Here is a 23,691-nt window from a genome sequence, read left to right as displayed (position 1 = left end):
ACACATTATTAAACAAAGTAAAATAATACAATTATAACAATAAATCACACTTAGGGTTGTTGTATGTCTTTTGGGCTGTGTGGCCATGTTCCAGAAGTATTCTCTCCTGACGTTTCGCCCACATCTATGGCAGGCATCCTCAGAGGTTGTGAGGTATCACACTTACATGACCAGATCAAGGGGACGGGAACCATAAACCCAATATATTAAAATGTCTTAGAATATATTTGTGCAATATATTCAGGCTCAGAAATCGGTGGTCTTCCGCTCCTTCCTCTTTGGTTTCCTCCTTTTCCTCCTCCTCTCCTTTCTCTTCTTCCTCTTCCACTTTCTCCTCTTCCTCCCATTCCGCTTCTTCCTCCTCCTCCCCTTCCTCTTCCACTTTTTCCTCCTTCTTCCCTCATTCCTCTTCTTCTTCCTTCCTGCCCTTCCTCTTCCACTTTTTCCTCCTTCTTCCCTTTGTCTTTCCCTTTCCTCTTTCCTCTTCCTCTGGGGCACCCAACACATTTCCTCCAAGCGTCTGCCAGGGGGGCTTGATGTCAAGGGCAGGAAAAGGGGGGGAGCACTTTTCATGCGCCAACCCTGTGGCTCTTGCACCCCGACACCCTGCCTGGAAGGCTGTGCAGTGGAGTCCGGTCAGCTCACTCTTTCTTTTTTCCTTCCTTCCTTCCTTCCTTCCTGTCTTTCTCGCAGCAACACGGTGCCCTCCTACAGCTCCGGTGCCCCCTCGGCCCCCCCGGCCCAAGGGGTCAACATGGCCAACAGCATCGCCAGCCTCCGCCTCAAAGCCAAAGAGTTCAGCCTCCACCAGAACCAGGTGCCCACCGTGAACTGAGAAATCGCATCGCCAACCCCGTGCCCCCCCCCCCCCCAAAAAAAGACCTCCGACGGACCCAAAACACCTCCACCCACCCATTTGGGGATATCCATAACCTTTTCTGGCCCTGCGTTGGAACTAGGGAGCATTTCAGATTGGACTACAACTCCCAGCGCTCTACGGATCCCAGGATTGCGATCATGCAACAGGCTCTTCTTGACGTGGTTTCCCATCCACAACAATGGCGCAGAAACATGGTCAAAGCCCAGAGACACACCTTGCAAAGATGGGCAGCTGGGTGCATTGGGTGCAAATCCAGGAACATACTGGTGGTGCCTCACACATTCATTGTGCCTTGGCAAATCACTCCGCCACCTTGATATGCTACATCGCTCCAACGACACGTAATTCCGCCATTGGTCCATGACTTTGTTGCCGACACGGCGCATCACTGCGATGGTACATCACTCTGCCATTTTGACATGTGTCACTCAATCATTGCATCATTTGTTATTGCCCTACGGTACATCACTCAGCCGTTGCAACATGGTGCCTCCCTAGGTGGTTTCACTGCAGTGCATGACTGAATCATTGCTACATGGCGCAGCCCTGTATTATTGCACGGCTATGTATCACTCAATCATTGCACATGGTGCATCTGTGCTATTTTACAATTGTGCATCACTTGATCATTTCACAATTACTCAATCATTGCAACATGGTGCAACCGTTATTTCACTGCGGTGCAGCACTTAATCATTGGAACATGGTGTAGCCCTGTGTTATTGCACATTGGTGGAATACTCAATCATTGCAACACGGCGCAGCACTGTATTATTTCACAAGTGCCTCACTCAGTCATTGCAATATGGTGTAGCCCTGTGTTATTGCATTATAGTACAATCATCATTGTGACATGGCGCAGCTCTGTGTTATTGTACCGCAACGCATCATTCAATCATTGCAACACTGTGCAGCGCTGTTATGGCAATACAGTGCATCACTCAGCCATTGCAACATGGTGTCTCCCTTGGATATTTCACTATGGTGCATCACTCAATCATTGCCACATGGCGCAGCCCTGTGTTATTGCACTGAAATGCATCACTCTATCATTCTAACATAATGCATCCCTGTGTTATTGCACTATGGCGAAATACTCAATCATTGCAATACAGTGCAGAACTGCATTATTTCACTAGAGCCTCACTCAGTCATTGCAACACGGTGCAGCCCTGTGTTATTACACTATGATGAAATATTCAAATCATTGCAACACGGTGCAGCACTGTATTATTCCACTAGTGCCTCACTCAGTCATTGCAACATGGTGCAGCCCTGTGTTATTGCACTATGATGAAATATTCAAATCATTGCAACACGGTGCAGCACTGTATTATTTCACTAGTGCCTCACTCAGTCATTGCAACATGGTGCAGCCCTGTGTTATTGCACTATGATGAAATATTCAAATCATTGCAACACGGTGAAGCACTGTATTATTTCACTAGTGCCTCAGTCGTTGCAACATGGTGCTGGCCCTTGGTTATTGCACAGAAATGCATCCCTTGGTCATTGCAACACGGTGCATTCCTTGGTTATTGCAAAGAAGTGCATCCTTCAGTCATTGCAACATGGTGAAACCCTGTGTTATTGTACTATGGTGCATCACTCAGTCATTGCAACATGGTGCATTCCTTGGTTATTGCACAGAAATGCATCACTCAGTCAGTGCAACATGGTAAAGCCCCCTGTTATTGTACTATGGTGCATCACTCGGTCATTGCAACATGTCACAACACATCGCTACTGCACTACGGTGCACCACTCAGTCATTGTGTTTTGATGACATGGCCCACCACTCTGCCACTGTTGTACTATGATGCATCGACCCACCATTGCAAAATGGCGCAACACTGCGCAAAACTCAGATTCCTTTTTTCTGGGGGCTCTGGAAAGACGTCGCAAGCCGGAATCCCATTCATCCCCTAAAAAACTCTCGGTACTTTGAACTACGAATCTCTTTTTAAAAGACAATGAGGAGACAGGGACCTGGATCCCGACGGAACCACGTCGGGAACGGATCTGGAATCCCCCCAAAGAGATGACCAAAGGATTGCAAGAACAGTCGCATGTAAACCGGATCGATGCGCGAGAGCTCTGCAGCATCCGCAACACGGCACATCTTTTCCCAAGACTTGTCGGAACTAAAATAATAGGAATTGCATTGTTATTGCCACTGGACCTCTGCCTGATTTGCGGGGAAAATATGTAATAATGATGGACTTCCCAAGGAACAGAGTGATGTGTTATGATGTCGAAAGGGTCCCAAAAGGTCATCTAGTCCAACCAGATGCCAAAATATGAATATAGGGTCATTTTATAAGGTGATGCCAAGAAAGGTCCAGAAGTGTTGAGTTTAAATGAGATATGGAAGGGGTCGGGGATATCTGTAGGGTCCTCAAAACCACTGGTCAAATCATCCCAAAACTTGGTGCCTTGCATGCCCACATCCACAAGTGCCTTTCTATATTGGAGAGGATATTTTTGGACTGCAACTCCCACTGCAATGGTAGGAGTTGCAGTCCAAAACACCCGGAAAGAGGGCTGAAGTTTGTCCATGCCTGGTGTCAACAAAGCCCCAGCCATTGCATTCTGCTTTCAGTTCATCTGATGTTTTTCTTTCTTAAACCCACATGACACTTGTATTTAAAGATGTGTTTCGAAACATGTGCTTCCCTTCCCCTCTCCAAAAAGGCATACCTCTGAATGTATTTTCTCTCCCAAAATACATATTTTTTTTGGTTTGGTTTGGTGTCTTTCTTTTGTTTTCTTTTGGTTTGGTTTGGTGTCTCTTTGTATAGAGCAATGCATCGAATGTGTTTGTTGAAGGCTTTCATGGCTGGAATCACTGAGTTGCATGAGTTTTTTCCAGGCTGTCTGGCCATGTTCCAGAAGCATTCTCTCCTGACGTTTCGCCCACATCCATGGCAGGCATCCTCAGAGGTTGTGAGGTCTGTTGGAAACTAGGCAAGTGGAGTCTGTCAATCTATCTGCCTGCTCTGGTCATGGTCCAGAAGCATTCTCTCCTGACGTTTCGCCCACATCCATGGCAGGCATCCTCAGAGGTTGTGAGATTTGTTGGAAACTAGGCAAGTGGAGTCTATCTGCTCTGGTCATGGTCCAGAAGCATTCTCTCCTGAGGTTTCACCCACATCCATGGCAGGCATCCTCAGAGGTTGTGAGGTTTGTTGGAAACTAGGCAAGTGGAGTCTGTCTATCTATCTATCTGCTCTGGTCATGTTCCAGAAGCATTCTCTCCTGAGGTTTCACCCACATCTATGGCAGGCATCCGCAGAGGTTGTGAGGTCTGTTGGAAACTAGGCAAGTGGGGTTTATATACCTATCCAGGGTGCTAGTATATGCTAATATAATTAATGGTATTACATTATTGTTGTTATTTTTATTATTTCCTGCTTTGGGTTAAGGAATGTTATAAATTGATGCTATTACATTATTATCCTACTGCCAACCTAGCAGTTCAAAAACATGCCAATGTGAGTAGATCAATAGGTACTGCTCCGGCGGGAAGGTGACAGCGCTCCATACAGTCATGCCTATGGCCACATGATGCTGGAGGTGTCTATGGACAACGCCGGCTCTTTGGCTTAGAAATGGAGATGAGCACCAACCCCCAGAGTCGGACACGACTGGACTTAACATCAGGGGAAACCTTTACCTACATTATTATTATTTCCTTCTTTGGGTTAAGCAATATTAGTATAAATTAATGCTATTACATTATTGCTGTTGTTGGGTTGCTGTGAGTTTTCCAATCTGTCTGGCCATGTTCCAGAAGCATTCTCTCCTGACGTTTCGCCCACATCCATGGCAGGCCTCCTCAGAGGTTGTGAGGTCTGTTGGAAACTAGGCTAGTGCGGTTTATATATATCTGTGGAATCATCTCTAGTATGGGAGAAAGAACTCTTGTCTGTTGGAGACAAGCCTGAATGTTGCAATTGGCCAACTTGATTACCATTGAATGGCCTTGCAGCTTCAAAGCCTGGCTGCTTCCTGCCTGGGGGAATCCTCTGTTGGGAAGTGTTGGCTGGCAACCCAATCATAGCACAGTAACCGAATAATAACAATAATAACGACAACCTTAGTAACAGCAATAAATATTGCTTCCCCTAACTTTTGGAAAGGAATTCCAAACGTAATATAATAATAATAATAATAATAATAATAATAATAATAATAATAATAATGATAATAATAATACTATTTCCCCTAATTTTGGAAAGGAATTCCAAATGTAATACAATAATAATAATACTACAGTAGTCTCTCACTTATCCAAGCCTCGCTTATCCAAGCTTCTGGATAATCCAAGCCATTTTTGTAGTCAATGTTTTCAATATATCGTGATATTTTGGTGCTACATTCGTAAATACAGTAATTACAACATAACATTACTGCGTATTGAACTACTTTTTCTGTCACATTTGTTATATAACATGATGTTATGGTGCTTAATTTGTAAAATCATAACCTAGTTTGATGTTTAATAGGGTTTTCCTTAATCCCTTCTTATTATACAAGATATTCGCTTATCCAAGGTTCTGCCGGCCCGTTTAGCTTGGATAAGTGAGACTCTACTGTATTTCCCCTATTTTTGGTCAGGAATTCCAAACGTAATATAATAATATTTCCCCTATTTTATGGAAAAGGAATTCCAAACGTAATATAATAAATAATAATACTATTTCGCCTATATTTGGACCAGAATTCCAAATGTAATATAATAATAATAATAATAATAATAATAAGTCCTCTATTTTTTGGAAAAGAAGCACAAACTTGAAAAGAATAACTATTATTCTCATTTCACATCAAACAGCCTTGCAGCTTCAAAGCCTGGCTAGTTCCTGCCTGGGGGAATCGAAGAGACCTCAGCACTCCTGAGGAAACCTGCTGTAGATGTGGGCAAAACGTCAGGAGAGAATGCTTCTGGAACATGGCCAGACAGCCCGGAAAAACTCACAACCCATGAAAGCCTTTGACAACACAAACTCACAGCAACCCAGATCCCAATAGAAATTGCAATGGAAGCCTATACGTAGAGAAAGGCTCTCCTTGAAATTGGGAGCCGCCTTACCACAGGTGACCACGAGGTGGCAGTAGCGCACTACAGAAAACACATGGAAAAGTTTGTCCAAGTTGGTAGGCTTGCTTGAGACAGAAAAGAGAGATGGATAGACAGAAATGGGTAGATGGATGGATAGATCTATATATATAAAAGAGTGATGGCATCACGGCGACCCACAAAACAATAAAACTACAGGCCCCCCGACCTTGAATTTTGACAACACAACCCATCATCCACGGCTCTAGGTTGATACAACAAAAAGAAAAGAAAAATAAAGTCCTAATTAGAGAGAGAGGAATAATTGCTTTTATCCAATTGCTGCCAGTTAGAAGGCTAAGCTCCTCCAACTTGGTCTCCTAGCAACCCAATCAAAAATAATAAAAAACACTAAAAATTAATACAATAAAATACTATAATAACAGAAAATAACTAAAAATAATACAAGAAAATAATAAAATATAACTTACAATAAAATTAATAAAAAATTGCAAATAACGTCAAATAAAAATTACACAACAATTTTTAACCAATACCACCACCACTTTGCCACAGCAACGCGTGGCCAGGCACAGCTAGTAGAATATAAAGGGATAGACAGGTGAGATGGCAAGTCTTTCCATCCATCCCTTTTCTATCAGTTGGGGCCGCTCCCCCCAGCAACAACATCGTACTATATAATATAGTAATATTGTGCTTTGGCAATAATACAATATATTGTATATATATGCAATATTGATGCTAATATTATAATGTAATGCAATATAATACTAATAATACAATATAGTAATATTAATTATATATTAAATGTAATACAGTATTACTAATAATATTACAGTATAGTGCAATATCTATATATATAAAAGAGTGATGGCATCACGGCGACCCACAAAACAACAAAACTACAGGCCCTCCAACCTCGAAATTTGACAACACAACCCATCATCCACGCCTCTAGGTTGATACAACAAAAAGAAAAGAAAAATAAAGTCCTAATTAGAAAGAGAGGAATAATTGCTTTTATCCAATTGCTGCCAGTTAGAAGGCTAAGCTCCTCCAACTTGGTCTCCTAGCAACCCAATAAAAAAAAATAAAAAACACTAAAAAATTAATACAATAAAATACTATAATAACAGAAAATAACTAAAAATAATACAAGAAAATAATAAAATATAACTTACAATAAAATTAATAAAAAATGCAAATAAAGTCAAATAAAAATTACACAACAATTTTTAACCAAAACCACCACCACTTTGCCACAGCAACGCATGGCCGGGCATAGCTAGTAGTAATATATAATGCTAATATTGTGCTATGCTAATGATATGATATATTGTATGTAAATATAACTTGTAAGCCGCTCTGAGTCCCCTTTGGGGTGAGAGAGGGCGGGGTATAAATGTAGTAAATAAATAATAAAAGAGACAGAAAGATAGAATATAAAGGGACAGAAAAGAGAGATGGATGGATGGATGCAGATGGATAGGTAAAGGTTTTTCCTGACATTAAGTTCAATCGTGTCTGACTCTGGAAGTTAGTGTTCATCTCCATTTCTAAGCCGAAGAGCCGGCATTGTTCGTAGACTCCTCCAAGCTCCATGACTGCTTCCCACCGGAGCAGTACCTATTCATCTACTCACATTTGCATGTTTCCGAACTACTAGGTTGACAGAAGCTGGGGTTAACAGCGGGAGCTCACCTCGCTTTCTAGATTCAAACCACCGACCTTTTGGTCAGCAAGTTTAGCAGCTCAGTGGTTTAACTCAGTGGGGATGTGCGATCCATTTAAAAAATGGTTCAAAAGTCATTACAAAACTGGCATTTTCTTTCTAAAGTATAGTTAGCGGGAAAAGTTGTTACTACAGTAGTCTCTCACTTATCCAACATGCGCTTATCCAATGTTCTGGATTATCCAACGCATTTTTGTAGTCAATGTTTTCAATACATTGTGATATTTTGGTGCTAAATTCATAAATACAGTAATTACTACATAGCATTACTGCATATTGAACTACTTTTTCTGTCAAATTTGTTGTATAACATGATGTTTTGGTGCTTAATTTGTAAAATCATAACCTAATTTAGTTTAATAGGTTTTCCTTGATCCCGCCTTATTGTCCAACATATTTGCTTATCCAAGGTTCTGCCGGCCTGTTTAGCTTGGATAAGTGAGACTCTACTGTATGGTTCAAAAGTCATTACAAAACTGGCATTTCGCTTCCAAAGTATAGATAGCGAAAAATTTGTTACTATGAGAATTTTGTTATAATAATTGTGCATAATTACTGTAATTGGGGAAACATCCGGAGCTCCTTTTCCCCTCACTTTTAAAGCTAATGGTAGAACCCACTGACCACGGTTTGCCTGCCAGATTTCAGAACGTTTCACTTATTCAGAGATTTTTGGGGAATTTTCAACATTAAAAAAAAAAAACTACAAGCGCTATCACCTTGAATTTTATATACAACGCACAAGAGAACCAAGATTCACACATCGACAGATTTTTGGGAAATTTTAGAATACAATAATGTTGCACACCCCTAATGTCCTCCTCCACAAGGAGCTTTGGTTTTATTAAGAAGGGATCCACTTGTCCTCAAGGCCTCCCACGCAATCCCGTGGCGGTGTGGGGTGTATATATAGGGTGGTGACAAAAGAGAGAGCTGTGCAAAGTCCAGGGGTGGGTGGCGGTGGTGTTTGGGCGTCTCACAGCGCGCGACGGAACCCGGCCAGGAGGATCTGGAGCGCCATGGAGAGGCAGGGGGCCTGGGCGGCCACGTAGGCCACGGAGCGGAGCGGGGCACGCAGGCGGAGCAGGTAGGCCACGGTGTGGGCCAGGCGCCCCAGGAAGAAGGCCAGGAAGTGGAGGCGGGCCACAGACGGGTCGGGACCCAGGAAGGAGTAGGCGGCCCCCAGGAAGAGGAAGGGCGGGATGTTCTCCAGGTCGTTGCGGTGGGCCCTGGAGGGGTGCATGCGCGGGGAGAGAACACAAAGGGTCATTCCAGGACAACGCACCAGGGCGCAAGGACGGAATGCCTCGCAATGACATAATGGATTGCAATGTGGTAACATTATTATGATGTTTATCATACATTGCCATGACGTAACACATCGCAATGATATAGTAATATTACAACATTGCAATCCATTATGTCATTGCGGAATACATCGCAATGACATAATGGATTGCAATGTTGTAATATTACTATGTCATTGCGATGTATTTCGTCATTGCAATCTATCATAAACATCATAATAATATTACAACAATGGATTGCAATGACGGAATACATTGCAGTGACATAGTAATATTACAACATTGCAATCCATTATGTCATTGCGATCTGTTACATCACTGCGATCTATTATAAATATAATGGGTTGCAATGACAGAATACATCGCAATGAAATAACGGATTGCAATGTTGTAATATTACTATGTCATTGCGATGTATTCCATCATTGCGATGTATTCCGTCATTGCAATCTATCATAAACATCATAATATTACAACAATGGATTGCAATGACGGAATACATTGCAGTGACATAGTAATATTACAACATTGCAATCCATTATGTCATTGCGATCTGTTACATCACTGCGATCTATTATAAATATAAGCGATTGCAATGGCGGAATCTATCATAAACATAATAATATTACAACAATAGATTGCAATGACGGAATACATCGCAATGATGGAATACATCGCAATGACATAGTAATATTATATCATTGCAATCCATTATGTCATTGCGATCTGTTACATCATTGTGATCTATTATAAACACAATAATAATAATAATAATATTGCAACATTGCAATCCATTATATTTATAATAGAATGCAATGACGGAATACATTTCAATGGCACAGTAATATTACAACATTGCAATTTATGATGTCATTGTGATCTGTTACATCATTGCGATCTATTATAAACATCATAATAATGCAACATTGCAATCCATTAGAATTATAATAGATCGCAATGACAGAATACTTCGCACTGACATAAAGGATTGCAATGTTCTAATATTACTATGATGTTTATCATAGCTTGCAATGATGGAATGACGTAACACATCACAGTGACATAGCTATATACAACATTGCAATCCATTATGTCATCGTGATCTGTGACATCATTGTGATCTATTATAAACATAATAATAAAATTGCAACATTTCAATCCATTATGCCATTACAATGTATTACATCATTGCAATCTATTATAATCATAATATTAAAATATTGCAATCCATTATGTCATTGCGATGTATACCGTCACTGCGATCTGTTATAAAAATCATAATAATATTACAACATTGCAATCCATTATGTCATTGCGATGTATACCGTCACTGCGAGCTGTTATAAACATCATAATAATATTACAACATTGCAATCCATTATGTCATTGCCATGTATACTATCCTGGCAATCTATTATAATTATAATACAATATTGTGATCCATTATGTTTATAATCCATCACAATGACGTAATAATGACATAGTAATACAACACTGCAATCCATTATGACATTGCAATGTGTTATGTCATCGCGATGGATTATAAACATCACAATAATAATATTACAACATTGCAAGACATTATGTTTATAATAGATCACAATGCCTTATTATTATTATTATTATTATTATTTATTTCTATCTTGTTTTTCTCCCATGGGTGGGACTCAAAGCGGTGAAGATCAGGAAGTAGAGGCTAGCAATGACATAATGAATTGCAATGTTGTAATACTTCGCAATGACATAATGGATGGCAATTTCAATGTTGTATTATTATTATTATTATAGATCACAATGATAGAATACATCACAATGACATAATGGGTTGCAATTGCAATGGTGTATTATTATTATTATTATAGATCACAATGATGGACTAGATCGCAATGACATAATGGATTGCAATGTTGTATTATTATTATTATTATTATTATTATTATTATTATTATTATAGATCACAATGATGGACTAGATCGCAATGACATAATGGACTGCAATTGCAATGATATAATATTATAATGATAGATTATAGATCACAATAATGCAATACATCGCAATGACACAGTGGATTGCAATTGCAATGTTATATTATTATTATTATTATTATTATAGATCAAAATGATGGAATAAATCACAATGGCATAATGGATTCCAATGTTGTAATAATGTTTATAATCGATCACAATGATACATCGTAATGGAAGATATTGCAGTAATGCAGTAGATCACAACAAATGGAAACAGATAAGTGATCGATCGCAATGATGCCATTGATCGCAATATGCCTCACAACCTCTGAGGATGTCTGCCATAGATGTGGGTGAAATGTCAGGAGAGAGTGATTTTGGAACATGGCCAGACAGCCCGGAAAACACACAACAACCCAATGACGCAATTGATCACAATACAATAGGTCACAATGCTGTTAGAGACTGCAAGCACAGAATGGATCGCAACAACGTAAGACCACGGAAGTAAAAGAAGGGAGTGAAAAAAAAATATTAGAGAAATAGAGAGGTGGTTAGTTGAATTGTATTGAAGGAGAAGAGATGCAAAATCCAGAAGCACAATTGCATTTGCGACGACGGCGGCAGGCATATTAAGATATTTGCAGCGAGAAGAGCGAACCAAGCGAACATTTCTAAGATATTTGATGGAAGAAGAGGAATGATTGCAAAGATTTAATGTGTGGATATAGCAAAAGGCGCGAGAGCGGCATGCAAGACCCAGCCGGCCCCGAACATGCCATTCATGCCAAAAGCATGCGCACGGATGGACACAAGCAAGCGTTGCCAGGGCGACAGGCACACTTCCCTCCCTGTGGATGTCCGTGCGGACACCTTGGCCGTGTCCCAGAGCTGTTAATGGGACTTTGCGTAAACAGGAGCGGCCCGCAAAACCCCCAAGCCACTTCCTGCCCTCAATGCAAACCAGATCTGAGAAGGGGAAAGCAGTATTTGTTTTGAAATACGGTTGCATTTCCCTAGGAATCGTCACCGGACACTTCCAGGCCGCTTAAGGATTCAGAGGCGAAAACGGGGTCATGCCTTGGAAGCTGCAGGGGTCTGCTTTTGCCAGAGCCAACTGGGAAGCCTTCAGACACTTTCCAATTCCATTTGCTGCCATTGACATGAACCAAGTACAAAGGAGGAGAGGGAGGAACCGGGCCTTCTCAAAGGAGATGCATAAGTGGGAAGGCAGAGGAGGAACTGGGTTCACTGGAAGAATGCCCGTATCAAACTGGGATAACCCACCAGAGAGTTGTCCTGGCCAAACTGGGAAGGTCATTTCTGCCAACCTCACGACTGGAGAACAGTCCCTATCAAACTGGGATAACTTCTGCACCAAACTGGAATAACTGGATAGCCATTCATAGCAAACTGGGATAACTAACTGGTGGGTGGGCCCTATCAAAGTGGGATAACTGGAAGATCATCCCTGCCAAACTGGGATAAATAACTGGAGTATTGCGCTGCCACACTGGGATAACTGGAGGGCCGTTCATACCATACTGGGATAAATGAAGAACCACGCATATCATACTGGGATAACTGGAGGGCTGTTCACACCGTACTGGGATAACTGGAGGGCCGTTCATGCCATACTGGGATAACTGGAGGACTGTTCATACCATACTGGGATAACTGGAGGGTCGTTCATCCATACTGGGATAACTGGAGGGTCATTCATACCATACTGGGATAACTGGAGGGCTGTTCCTACCATACTGGGATAACTGGAGGGCCGTTCATGCCATGCTGGGATAACTGGAGGGCCATTCATACCATACTGGGATAACTGGAGGCTCTTACTGGAGGGCTGTTCCTACAATACTGGAATAACTGGAGAACTATCCCTGCCAAATTGGGATAACTCATGTCACAAGGGGAGGTGGGTAATAAAATAATAATAAAAATAATAACAACAATAATACAATTGGAGGGGACACATTGGCTCAGATGAGTGAATGGGGTGCCCGGCTGTACTGTAAGCATCATTTACACTGAGGAGGAGAAATCAAGACAAATCTGGGACCACTCCCTGCCAAACTGGGATAAACTGGGAGTGTTATCAATGATTTAAGGTTACTTTTTGGAAGGAAAGGAATTTCAAAGAGCAAAGCAAGTCCTTATAGTCTCCAAAGAAATGCAGGTTGCGTGAGAAAGGCATTTGGAGGCGGCATTCCAGAGATCCTTGCCATTCTGGAGGGGATTTATAGTTCTAATAGATAGGTTCACTTCAGGTGCATCTAGACTGAAGAATTAACGTGGTCTGATGGCACTTGGAATCTTACAGCGGCGTCAAACTGTGATAACTTCGCAGTGCAGACTTGGCAGGAAGCAAGAAATCCCGTGCCAAGGGTTGAATGAGAATCTAGTCATTTCCTGAGCTATTTATTCCCCTTTTTCTGTGAATGCCTTTCCCAGTAAAGGGACACGACTTTGAACTTCTCAATTTCAGGAACTTTTTGAAAGTTGCGCAATCCAGGAAACAGCCAATTTTCCCCTCTGGTGTCACTTGCTTTAGTCAAAATTAAGGAAACAAGCCAAACAGCCATGCAAGAATTTGTCCACCAATTGATCACCTCCAGAATATATATATGTGTGTGTGTGCGTGTGTGTGTGTGTATTAATATAATATATATACTATTTGAATATATTGAATATATACTTCCACATCCACGGATTCTGTTATCCCTAGCTTGGCAACAACCCAAGAATAATTAAAAATGCAACTCTAGGTTTCAGTATTTATGTCTGCTTCTGCCGTAAATACAAGGAAAATGACTGACCTCAGGCAGCGTTCCACATCGGGGTCTTCTCTGTGATACTGTAGCCCTCCGTGTCGCAAGGCGTCCTCAGGATTGGCAAAAGCCTGGAGAAGAAGAGGAAAAATAACTTCAAAACAAGGCAGAACTTAAAGCACTGGGTTCAAAATGCCACCTCCTTGCCTCCCAACACAATGGGTGGACCTTTGGGATCCCTTTCCAGTTGCTTTCCAGCACAAAGGATGGTCTAGATACTCTTTGGGGTCCCTTTCCAATTGCTTTCCAACACAAGTATTGGTCTAGATGACCTCTGGGATCCCTTTCAAATTGCTTTCCAGCACAAAGGATGGTCTAGATGACCTTTGGGATCCCTTTCCAGTTGCTTTCCAGCACAAAGGCTGGTCTAGATGCCCTTTGAGGTCCCTTTCCAATTGCTTTCCAGCACAAAGGATGGTCTAGATGATCTTGGGGATCCCTTTCCAATTGCTTTCCAACACAAGGGATGGTCTAGATGACCTTTGGGATCCCTTTCCAATTGCTTTCCAGCACAAGGGATGGTCTAGATGACCTTTGGGATCCCTTTCCAATTGCTTTCCAGCACAAATATTGGTCTAGATGACCCTTGGGATCCCTTTCCAGTTGCTTTCCAGCACAAGGGATAGTTTAGATGACCTTTGAGGTCTCTTTCCAATCGCTTTCCAGCACAAGGAATGGTCTAGATGGCCTCTGGGATCCCTTTTAATAGCTTTCAGGCTCAAGGGATGGTCCAGTTGCCCTTTGGGGGTGAGTTGAGACCAGGGTTCTCGGAGAGTCACACTCTCTCGGTCTCAAGAGGAAAACAACAGGCAAACATTTCCTGACCACGTCTTGCCCAGAAAACCCTCCCGGCGGCTATAAATCTTGTCTTTTCATGTCTAAGGAAACACCTAATCGCTCCTCACATCACGGATGTGGTTTCAGGCTCAGGAATGCTCTCATGCCGAAGGAACTACTTGTCATATAGCGACTTCAAAATGTCATATATATATATATATATATATATACTTGAATCTGAAAGGATCATCAGTCCAACTGCATCCAATCCCATTATTCCTCATTCAAAGGATGCTTGGTTTGGCTTGAGTTGGAAGGGATCCCCAAAGGTCATCTAATCTAACCCCAATTCTGCAATGAAGACAGATACCATCAAAACCCTCCCAGCAGATGGCCATTCAGTTAGTTAAAGACACTATTATCCCCATTATAAAACTATTCACCCTCTATTTAAAGACACTATTACTCCTCTTTCTAAAACCTTCTAATTTGCTTTATTGTTGGAAGGGATCCCTTAAAGCCATCCAGTCGAACCCTATTTCTGCAATAAAGACACCATCCAAACCCTCCCAACAGACAGCCATCCAGTTAGTTAAAGACACCATTATTCCAGTTCTTAAAACAGCCTTCCAAACAATCTGGTTTGACTTAATGTCGGAAGGGATTCCCAAAGGCCATCCAGTCCAACCCTATTTTTCATATAAAGACACCATCCAAACCCTCCCGACAGATGTCCACCCAGTTATTCCGTTTGTAAAAACTGCCTGTTTGGGTCTAGTGTTGGAAGAGGTCCCCAAAAGCCATCCAGTCCAACCCTCTTTCTCGTATGAAGACATCATCCAAACCCTCCCGACAGATGGCCACCCAGTTATTCCATTTGTAAAAACTGCCTGGTTGGGTTTAGTGTTGGAAGAGGTCCCCAAAGGCCATCCAGTCCAACCCTATTTCTCGTATAAAGACACCATCCAAACCTTCTTGACAGATGTCCATCCAGTTATTCCACTTTCAAAAGCTGTCTGGTTGGGCTTGGCCATCCAGTCCAACCCTATTTCTCATATAAAGACACCATCCAAAACCTCTTGACAAATGTCCACCCAGTTATTCCATTTGTAAAAACTGCCTGGTTGGGTTTAGTGTTGGAAGAGGTCCCCAAAGGCCATCCAGTCCAACCCTATTTCTCGTATAAAGACACCACTGAAACCTTCTTGACAGATGGCCACTCAGTTATTCCACTTTCAAAAGCTGCCTGGTTGGGCTTAGTGTTGGAAGAGGTACCCAAAGGCCATCCAGTCCAACCCTATTTCTCTTTTTAAGACACCATCCAAACCCTCCCGACAGATGGCCACCCAGTTCTTTAAAGACACCATCATTCAAAGTTGTCCAAGTTGGGCTCAATGTCAATCCTTTTCCCTAAAAAGGATACTTAAAAGGGCCCACGGCTTACCTTTTTCCGGAGGCGCACCTGCCCGGTGATGACAGCCACGGCGTACATTTTGAGCACCAAAAGGGTCCCGAAGAAGAGGAACGAGGCGAAGGCTTCATTCTCCATCCTCCTCCTCCTCTCCGTTGGCTTCGGGCGAAACCCACTTCTTCCTTAAGAGGCTCGGAGAAGAGCGCGGCGGATGATATAATCTGGCAATAAAAAGAGAAAGGGGGTTGGAAGCCGCGCATTAATATCCCAAACAGCCGGCGCGTCTCTCTTCCAGGAAAAGAAGGGAACGAGGAAAAGGACGGCTGGAGGGGCCATGCAAAGAGATGGGGACTTCTCGCTTCTTCAAAGAGCCAGTTGAGCAACTTCCTTCCTAAACTGGACATGAACCACGTTTGATACGGACGGATTTCCTCCAGATCGCATCAAAGTTTAGGACAAGGTCAACGGCATCCCATTCGCCAAGGCTAGAGAAGCCGCTTTTTCCATATCTATAGATATATAGATATATTTTTTGCACTGGCAATAATAATAAATACCTTTTAATACTTGCATACACTTATTGGTATATTTTAAGTTGCATTGCAATGTTTTTAGTAGTGAGCCGTTTTGAGTCTCCGCATGGAGAGAAAAAGCAGGATATAAATAAACATAAAAATGCTAGAGAAGCCTTTTTCCATATATATATATATATATATATATATATATATATATGCAGTGTGTGTATATGTATGTATGTGCGTGTGTGTGTATACACACACACACACACACACGCATATACAGTAGAGTCTCACTTATCCAAGCCTCTGGATAATCCAAGCCATTTTTGTAGTCAATGTTTTCAATATATCGTGATATTTTGGTGCTAAATTCGTAAATACAGTAATTACAACATAACATTACTGCCTATTGAACTTCTTTTTCTGTCAAATTTGCTGTATAACATGATGTTTTGGTGCTTAATTTGTAAAATCATAACCTAATTTGATGTTATGATTTTACAAATTAAGCAAATTAAGTTTATTATTATTATTATTTTCCTTAATCTCTTGTTATTATCCAAGATATTTGCTTATCCAAGGTTCTGCCAGCCCGTTTAGCTTGGATTAGTGAGACTCTACTGTATATGGAAATACAGTAGAGTCTCACTTATCCAAGCCTCGCTTATCCAAGCCTCTGGATAATCCAAGGCATTTTTGTAGTCAATGTTTTCAATATATTGTGATATTTTGGTACTAAATTCGTAAATACAGTAATTACAACATAACATTACTGCCTACTGAACTTCTCTTTCTGTCAAATTTGTTGTATAAGACGATGTTTTGGTGCTTAATTTGTAAAATCATAACCTAATTTAATGTTTAGTAGGCTTTTCCTTAATCTCTCCATATTATCCAAGATATTAGCTTATCCAAGGTTCTGCCAGCCCGTTTAGCTTGGATTAGTGAGACTCTACTGTATATGCAAATACAAGGATTTTCATGCATCATTTAAGTACCCAAACCCTTAAAAAGGTGCAAAGGTAACTCACCCAAAGCTTGCAAAAATGACTCCAAATGGATACTACATTGTTATTTTATTACTAAGAGGTTGCAACAGTATGGAAAAACACTGTTTCCTTTCTTTTTTGACTCTCATTCAAAGCACATACACACACAAAATTCCCAGCTGCAGAAAGGAATGTTAATTTGTTTTTCTGCAAATTATTTCCTCCCATGACGTGCCCAAGGACGCAATTAAACCTCCCAGGCTAAAATTACAGGAATATATATGCATGTATTCCAGACTTACTGCTTGAGGAATGGCAGAGAAGTTACTTTCCCTCCCTCCTTCTGAGCCTGGAATGCATGCAGCAAGGCCCCTCTCTCTGGGAATAAGTTCAGGGGAAGGGCCAGGTGACATTCCTCCCAGCCGTCAATCAGGGGCGAGGGGGCGGGGCTTCCTGCCTCCACACAGGTGAGGATGCTCAGGACTCACCTGGAAGGGCCAAGTGAGAAAGGGAGGGGGCCTGGCACCGCTTGAAGGCTATAGAACCCTGGAAGGTGTAGTGCCCTGCTCTCGGGAAATTAGAAGGCCTTGGGAAACTATCGCTCCCAGGATTCTATCTATCAACCTACCTACGGACCAATAAAGCCCAGAGATAACTAGATAGCTAGATAGATAGAGATCACGATAGACATCTGTCTGTCTATCGAAATTTATCTATTTACCATTTATCGATCTATGTATCTACCGACTTACCTATCTATCTACTTATCTACCTTCCTACCTATTTAGCTGTCTGTCTGTCTACCTGTCTATCTATGTATGTACCTATCTATTCATTTATCTACCTGCCTATCTATTTCTCTATCTATCTATCTATCTATCTATCTATGCATGTATTTATCTACCTACCTACCTATTTATCTATGTATGTACGTATCTATCTGTCTGTGTATTTATTTATCTACCTACCTACCTATCTACCTATTTATCTATGTATGTACGTATCTATCTGTCTATCTGTGTATTTATTTATCTACCTACCTACCTATTTATCTATGTATGTACATATCTGTCTATTTATCTACCTACCTACCTATTTATCTATGTATGTACGTATCTATCTATCTGTCTATCTGTGTATTTATTTATCTACCTATCTACCTACCTATTTATCTATGTATGTACATATCTATCTGTCTATTTATCTATCTACCTACCTATTTATCTATGTATGTACGTATCTATCTGTCTATCTGTGTATTTATTTATCTACCTACCTACCTATTTATCTATGTATGTACATATCTGTCTATTTATCTACCTACCTACCTATTTATCTATGTATGTACGTATCTATCTATCTGTCTATCTGTGTATTTATTTATCTACCTATCTACCTACCTATTTATCTATGTATGTACATATCTATCTGTCTATTTATCTATCTACCTACCTATTTATCTATGTATGTACGTATCTATCTGTCTATCTGTGTATTTATTTATCTACCTACCTACCTATTTATCTATGTATGTACATATCTGTCTATTTATCTACCTACCTACCTATTTATCTATGTATGTACATATCTATCTGTCTATTTATCTTTCTGCCTACCTATTTATCTATGTATGTACGTATCTATCTGTCTATCTGTGTATTTATTTATCTACCTATCTACCTACCTATTTATCTATGTATGTACATATCTATCTGTCTATTTATCTTTCTGCCTACCTATTTATCTATGTATGTACGTATCTATCTGTCTATCTGTGTATTTATTTATCTACCTACCTACCTATTTATCTATGTATGTACGTATCTATCTGTCTATTTATTTATCTACCTACCTATTTATCTATGTATGTACGTATCTATCTGTCTATCTATCTGTGTATTTATTTATCTACCTACCTACCTATTTATCTATGTATCTTTCTTTCTATCTATCTATGCATGTATTTATCTATCTACCAACCTATCTAATCTATGTATGCATGTACAGTAGAGTCTCACTTATCCAAGCTAAACGGGCCGGCAGAAGCTTGGATAAGCGAATATCTTGGATAATAAGGAGGGATTAAGGAAAAGCCTATTAAACATCAAATTAGGTTATGATTTTACAAATTAAGCACCAAAACATCATGTTATACAAATTTGACAGAAAAAGTAGTTCAATATACAGTAATTATTATTATTATTATTATTATTATTATTATTATTATTATTATATTTGCATTCTATGTTTTATTCTAATTACAATAGAAATAATAATAATAATAAAAGAAAAGCAGGATACAAATATATTAGTAATAGTAATAAGAGGAATAGTTATTATTGGATTTAGAAAGCCCATGCTGGGTAGAAAAGCAGGATACAAATATATTAGTAATAATAATAATAATAGCTATTATTATTGGATTTAGAAAGTCCATGCTGAGTAGAAAAGCAGGATACAAATATATTAGTAATAATAATAATAATAATAATAATAATAATAATAATTGTTATTATTGGATTTAGAAAGCCCATGCTGGGTGGGAAAGCAGGATATAAATATATTAATATTAATAATAATTTGTAAATTCAAGATTTGGCCCAGAAACTTTAAGACAATTTTCAGGACTAGCAAAACCCAGCATTCTTCACCCAGTATGGGCTTTGTTGGTCCAATGTATCTCTATCTCTGAATACATTCATATGTATATGTATATGCATGTATTCTTGAATTGAAAAGGGCCCAGCTATGCATGCCTGCCTCTTTGCCCATGCGTTGCCAACTTCCGCACCCATTGTCCCCACCCTTGGAACCAAGCCACCACCTTAACCGCAAACCCTTTCTCTCATTCTTCCTTTTTTTCCCATCCCCGTCATGGGACAATGTTCTGGTATATCTTTAACCCGAAAAACAACTCTGCTTTGGCATCTGAATAAAGGTAGGGCTTTGCGGCCCAAAAACACCTGGGAAAAGTCATTGAAGGCGAAAAAGAGTCATTTGAATTAATGTGTTGTCAAAGGCTGTCATGGCCAGAATCACTGGGTTGCTGTGAGTTTGGCTATGTCCCAGAAGCATTCTCCCCTGACGTTTTGCCCACATCTGTGGCAGGCATCCTCAGAGGTTGTGAGGTCTGTTGGAAAACCATGCAAGGGAGGTTTATATATCTGTGGAATAATGTCCAGGGTGGGAGAAAGCACTCTGGTCTGTGTAAATGTTGCAACTGATCACCTTGATTAGTACTGAATAGCCTTGCAGCTTCAAAGCCTGGCTGCTTCCTGCCTGGGGGAAATCCTTTGTTGGCAGGTGTTAGCTGGCCCTGATTGTCTACTGCCTCGAATTGCACTGCACTGTTTTCTGAGTCCTGTTCTTTACTGTCTTGATTTTAGAAGTTTTTTTAAAATACTGGGAGCTGATTGTGTTCATTTTCATAGTTTCCTCCTTTCTGCTGAAATTCTCCACATACTTACGGATTTCAGTGGCTTCTCTGTGCAGTCTGACACGGTGGCTGTCATTCAATTATTATTATTATTATTATTATTATTATTATTATTACAGTTTTATTTATTTGCAACCCGCCCTATCTCCCCAGGGGGATTCAGTCCACCTGCTTATGGATTTCAGTGGCTTCTCTGTGTAGTCTGACATGGTGATTGTCATACAATAATAATAATAATAATAATAATAATAATAATTGGGTGCCGTGCCAAAAGATCTCAGCCGGCATTTGGAAACAAAAGACATTGACAAAATTACGATCTGCCAACTGCAGAAGGCCACCCTACTGGGATCTGCACACATCATCCGAAAATACATCACACAGTCCTAGACACTTGGGAGTGTTCGACTTGTGATTTTGTGATATCATCATCATCATCATCATCATCATCATCATTTAATTATTAATCGCCCTCCATCCACGATGCTCTAGGCGATTTACAAGATAAAATTGTAAAGGATAAATAAATATATATATATATGAAATCCAGCATGTCTATTTTGTTTGCTGTGTCATAATAAAATAATAATAATAATTTATTTGTAACCCGCCCTATCTCTCCAGGGGTACTCAGGGTGGTTTCCAGAGAAAACCAGCAAACAATTCAATGCCAAAGTGAGAAACAAAACAAAACAAACCACCAAATAGCATCAATATAAACTTAAAAACTTAAGTGACAGCCAAAGAATATTAAAAACACATAAACCCCATCAAACACATTTACATCAAAAGGATCTAAATAAATTAAGATGCAATTAAAAGTATAAAACGATGAACGATGTTCGTATTTTATATCAATATTATATCAATGCTAACCAAAGTGGCCAATGGATTCCCCCAGGTAGGAAGCTGCCAGGCTTTGAAGCTGCAAGGCTATTTGGTACTAATCAAGCCAATTGCAGCATTTGCCCCAAACAGACAAGAGTTCTTTCTCCCACCTTGGACATTATTGCACAGATATATATAAACCCCACTTGCCTAGTTTTCAACAGACCTCACAACCTCTGAGGATGCTTGCCATAGATGTGGGTGAAACATCAGGAGAGAATGCTTCTGGAACACAGCCAGACATCCCGGAAAACTCACAGCAACCCAAACAAAATCTTGATTTGGACCTTATTCTCAACCCAGTTGTGGGTGCTGCCACCTGGTGGGCAGAAAGGGGAATTTCAAATCCTGCTTTGCACTGACTCTCAAAGAGAGACCCTAAAGGCCATCTAGCCCAACCCCATTCTGCCAGGCAAGGAAACACGATTCATAAAAAGGTGCCATCCAAATACAGTCTAATGAGGAGAACTGTAACACACACCTTCCACAGTTGAACAGTTCTTGCCTGGTTTCCCATCCAAGTCCCAACCAAGGCTGACCCTGCTTAACATTCGAGATCAGATGGACGGAGGGAGGGAATTATATCTGGAGAAGACGCCGGTGATGGGTCTCCATTCGCTTCTGGAAGTGATGGGATAATGGGAACATCCGAGGGTGGTGGAGGGCGATGGGACTTGGGGAAACTAGAGAGCGCCAAGGAGTCGGGGACAATGGGTTTGCTGATTGGGTCCCAGATGTCAACCAAGGGAGAACAGACAGCGCTTCCCATCATCAGCAGCCAAGGTTCTGCAAAACAGCAGTGCTTTTTGCCTGAAACCCAATAATAGTAATAATAATAATAATAATAATAATAATAATAATAATAATCAGGACCTCAAGATTGAACTTCAAAGACTCTGGCAGAAACCAGTACAGGTGGTCCCAGTAATTGCTTGTTTAATAGGCTTTTCCTTAATGCCTCCTTATTATCCAAGACATTTGCTTATCCAAGCTTCTGCTGGCCCGTTTATGTTGGATAAGTGAGACTCTACTGTAATGTTATTCTGCCTCTTGAACCTCGGCTGAACTTCTTTCTCCCTTTCCCAGAAGGATAAATGCCTCGGGGATTACAATAATGGGCCGCTTTTTAAAATATACAGCGTAACCACGTCTAGACGGCAAATCCCACTGAGTCATCCCAGGCCTCCAGGCTCGGCCTTGCCTGTTGGAACGTGCCGCTTTCATTTTTCAGAGAATTTAAAAAATTCTTTCGAATACAGTAGAGCAGGGGTCCCCAAACTAAGGCCCGGGGGCCACATGCGGCCCATCGAAGCCATTTTTCCGGCCCCCACAGCACATATGCCTTTCCCGCCTCCTCTCTCGCCCGGTGCACACCTTCCAGAACTTTGCTTGTTTATAATGGCATTTTAATTATTATTTCATTAATAATTAATTATCAAGGGGATGCTTTGCTAGTGCTTTTGGTGCACAAAGGCAGAAGGGGTCTCTTCCAATCCTCTTTATTATTATTATTGACATAAAGACACAGTATAACACAGCAAACGAGATAGATATGCTGGATTTTGTATCACAAAATCACAAGCTCCCAAGTGTTTAGTGCTGTGTGATGTATTATTATTGTTGTTGTTGTTGAGGCTGGGTGGCCATCTGTCAGGGGTGTTTTGCTTGTGCTTTTAATGCACAAACATAGAAGGGGGTGGACTAAGTGGCCCAAAGGGTCTCTTCCAACCCTCTTTATACTTTTTATTATGATTATTAACATTGAGACTGTATTTGTTCCCGTTTGGGTTTTTTTACTTCAAAATAAGAGATGTGCTTTGTGCATAGGAATTTGTTTATAGTTTTTTTTTTCAACTATAGTCCGGC

General features: G+C 40.6%; 2 protein-coding genes across 4 annotated transcripts in view; one reads left to right on the top strand and one right to left on the bottom strand.

The window, feature by feature from the left end:
* Positions 1 to 3,624, top strand: part of prrx2 (paired related homeobox 2) — a 68,148-nt gene extending 64,524 nt beyond the window's left edge. The window contains exon 4 of the mRNA XM_062959966.1: positions 694 to 3,624. Within this exon, the coding sequence (XP_062816036.1) occupies positions 694 to 835 (142 nt within the window). The 3' untranslated portion in view covers positions 836 to 3,624. The remainder of the gene's footprint in view (positions 1 to 693) is intronic.
* The window catches only part of ptges (prostaglandin E synthase), a 62,283-nt gene extending 42,624 nt beyond the window's left edge, over positions 1 to 19,659 (bottom strand). Inside the window, exons 1-4 of one of the 3 annotated variants that reach the window (XM_003230516.4) lie at positions 17,804 to 17,910; positions 16,028 to 16,215; positions 13,795 to 13,877; positions 8,406 to 8,924 (exon numbers count right to left, since the gene is read on the bottom strand). In XM_003230516.4, coding sequence (XP_003230564.2) covers positions 8,672 to 8,924; positions 13,795 to 13,877; positions 16,028 to 16,132 — 441 coding nt within the window. In that variant the 5' untranslated portion in view covers positions 16,133 to 16,215; positions 17,804 to 17,910 and the 3' untranslated portion in view covers positions 8,406 to 8,671. Of the gene's footprint in view, positions 1 to 8,405; positions 8,925 to 13,794; positions 13,878 to 16,027; positions 16,216 to 17,803 lie in introns of those variants that run through there. The other 2 variants (XM_062959969.1, XM_062959970.1) reach the window with 2 other exon arrangements.
* Positions 19,660 to 23,691: the final 4,032 nt, after the last annotated feature.

Source organism: Anolis carolinensis, unplaced genomic scaffold (assembly GCF_035594765.1).
Source record: "Anolis carolinensis isolate JA03-04 unplaced genomic scaffold, rAnoCar3.1.pri scaffold_7, whole genome shotgun sequence".
NCBI lineage: Eukaryota > Metazoa > Chordata > Lepidosauria > Squamata > Dactyloidae > Anolis > Anolis carolinensis.
Note: the sequence above shows the minus strand (reverse complement) of the source record. Positions and strands in the feature narration are given on the sequence as shown.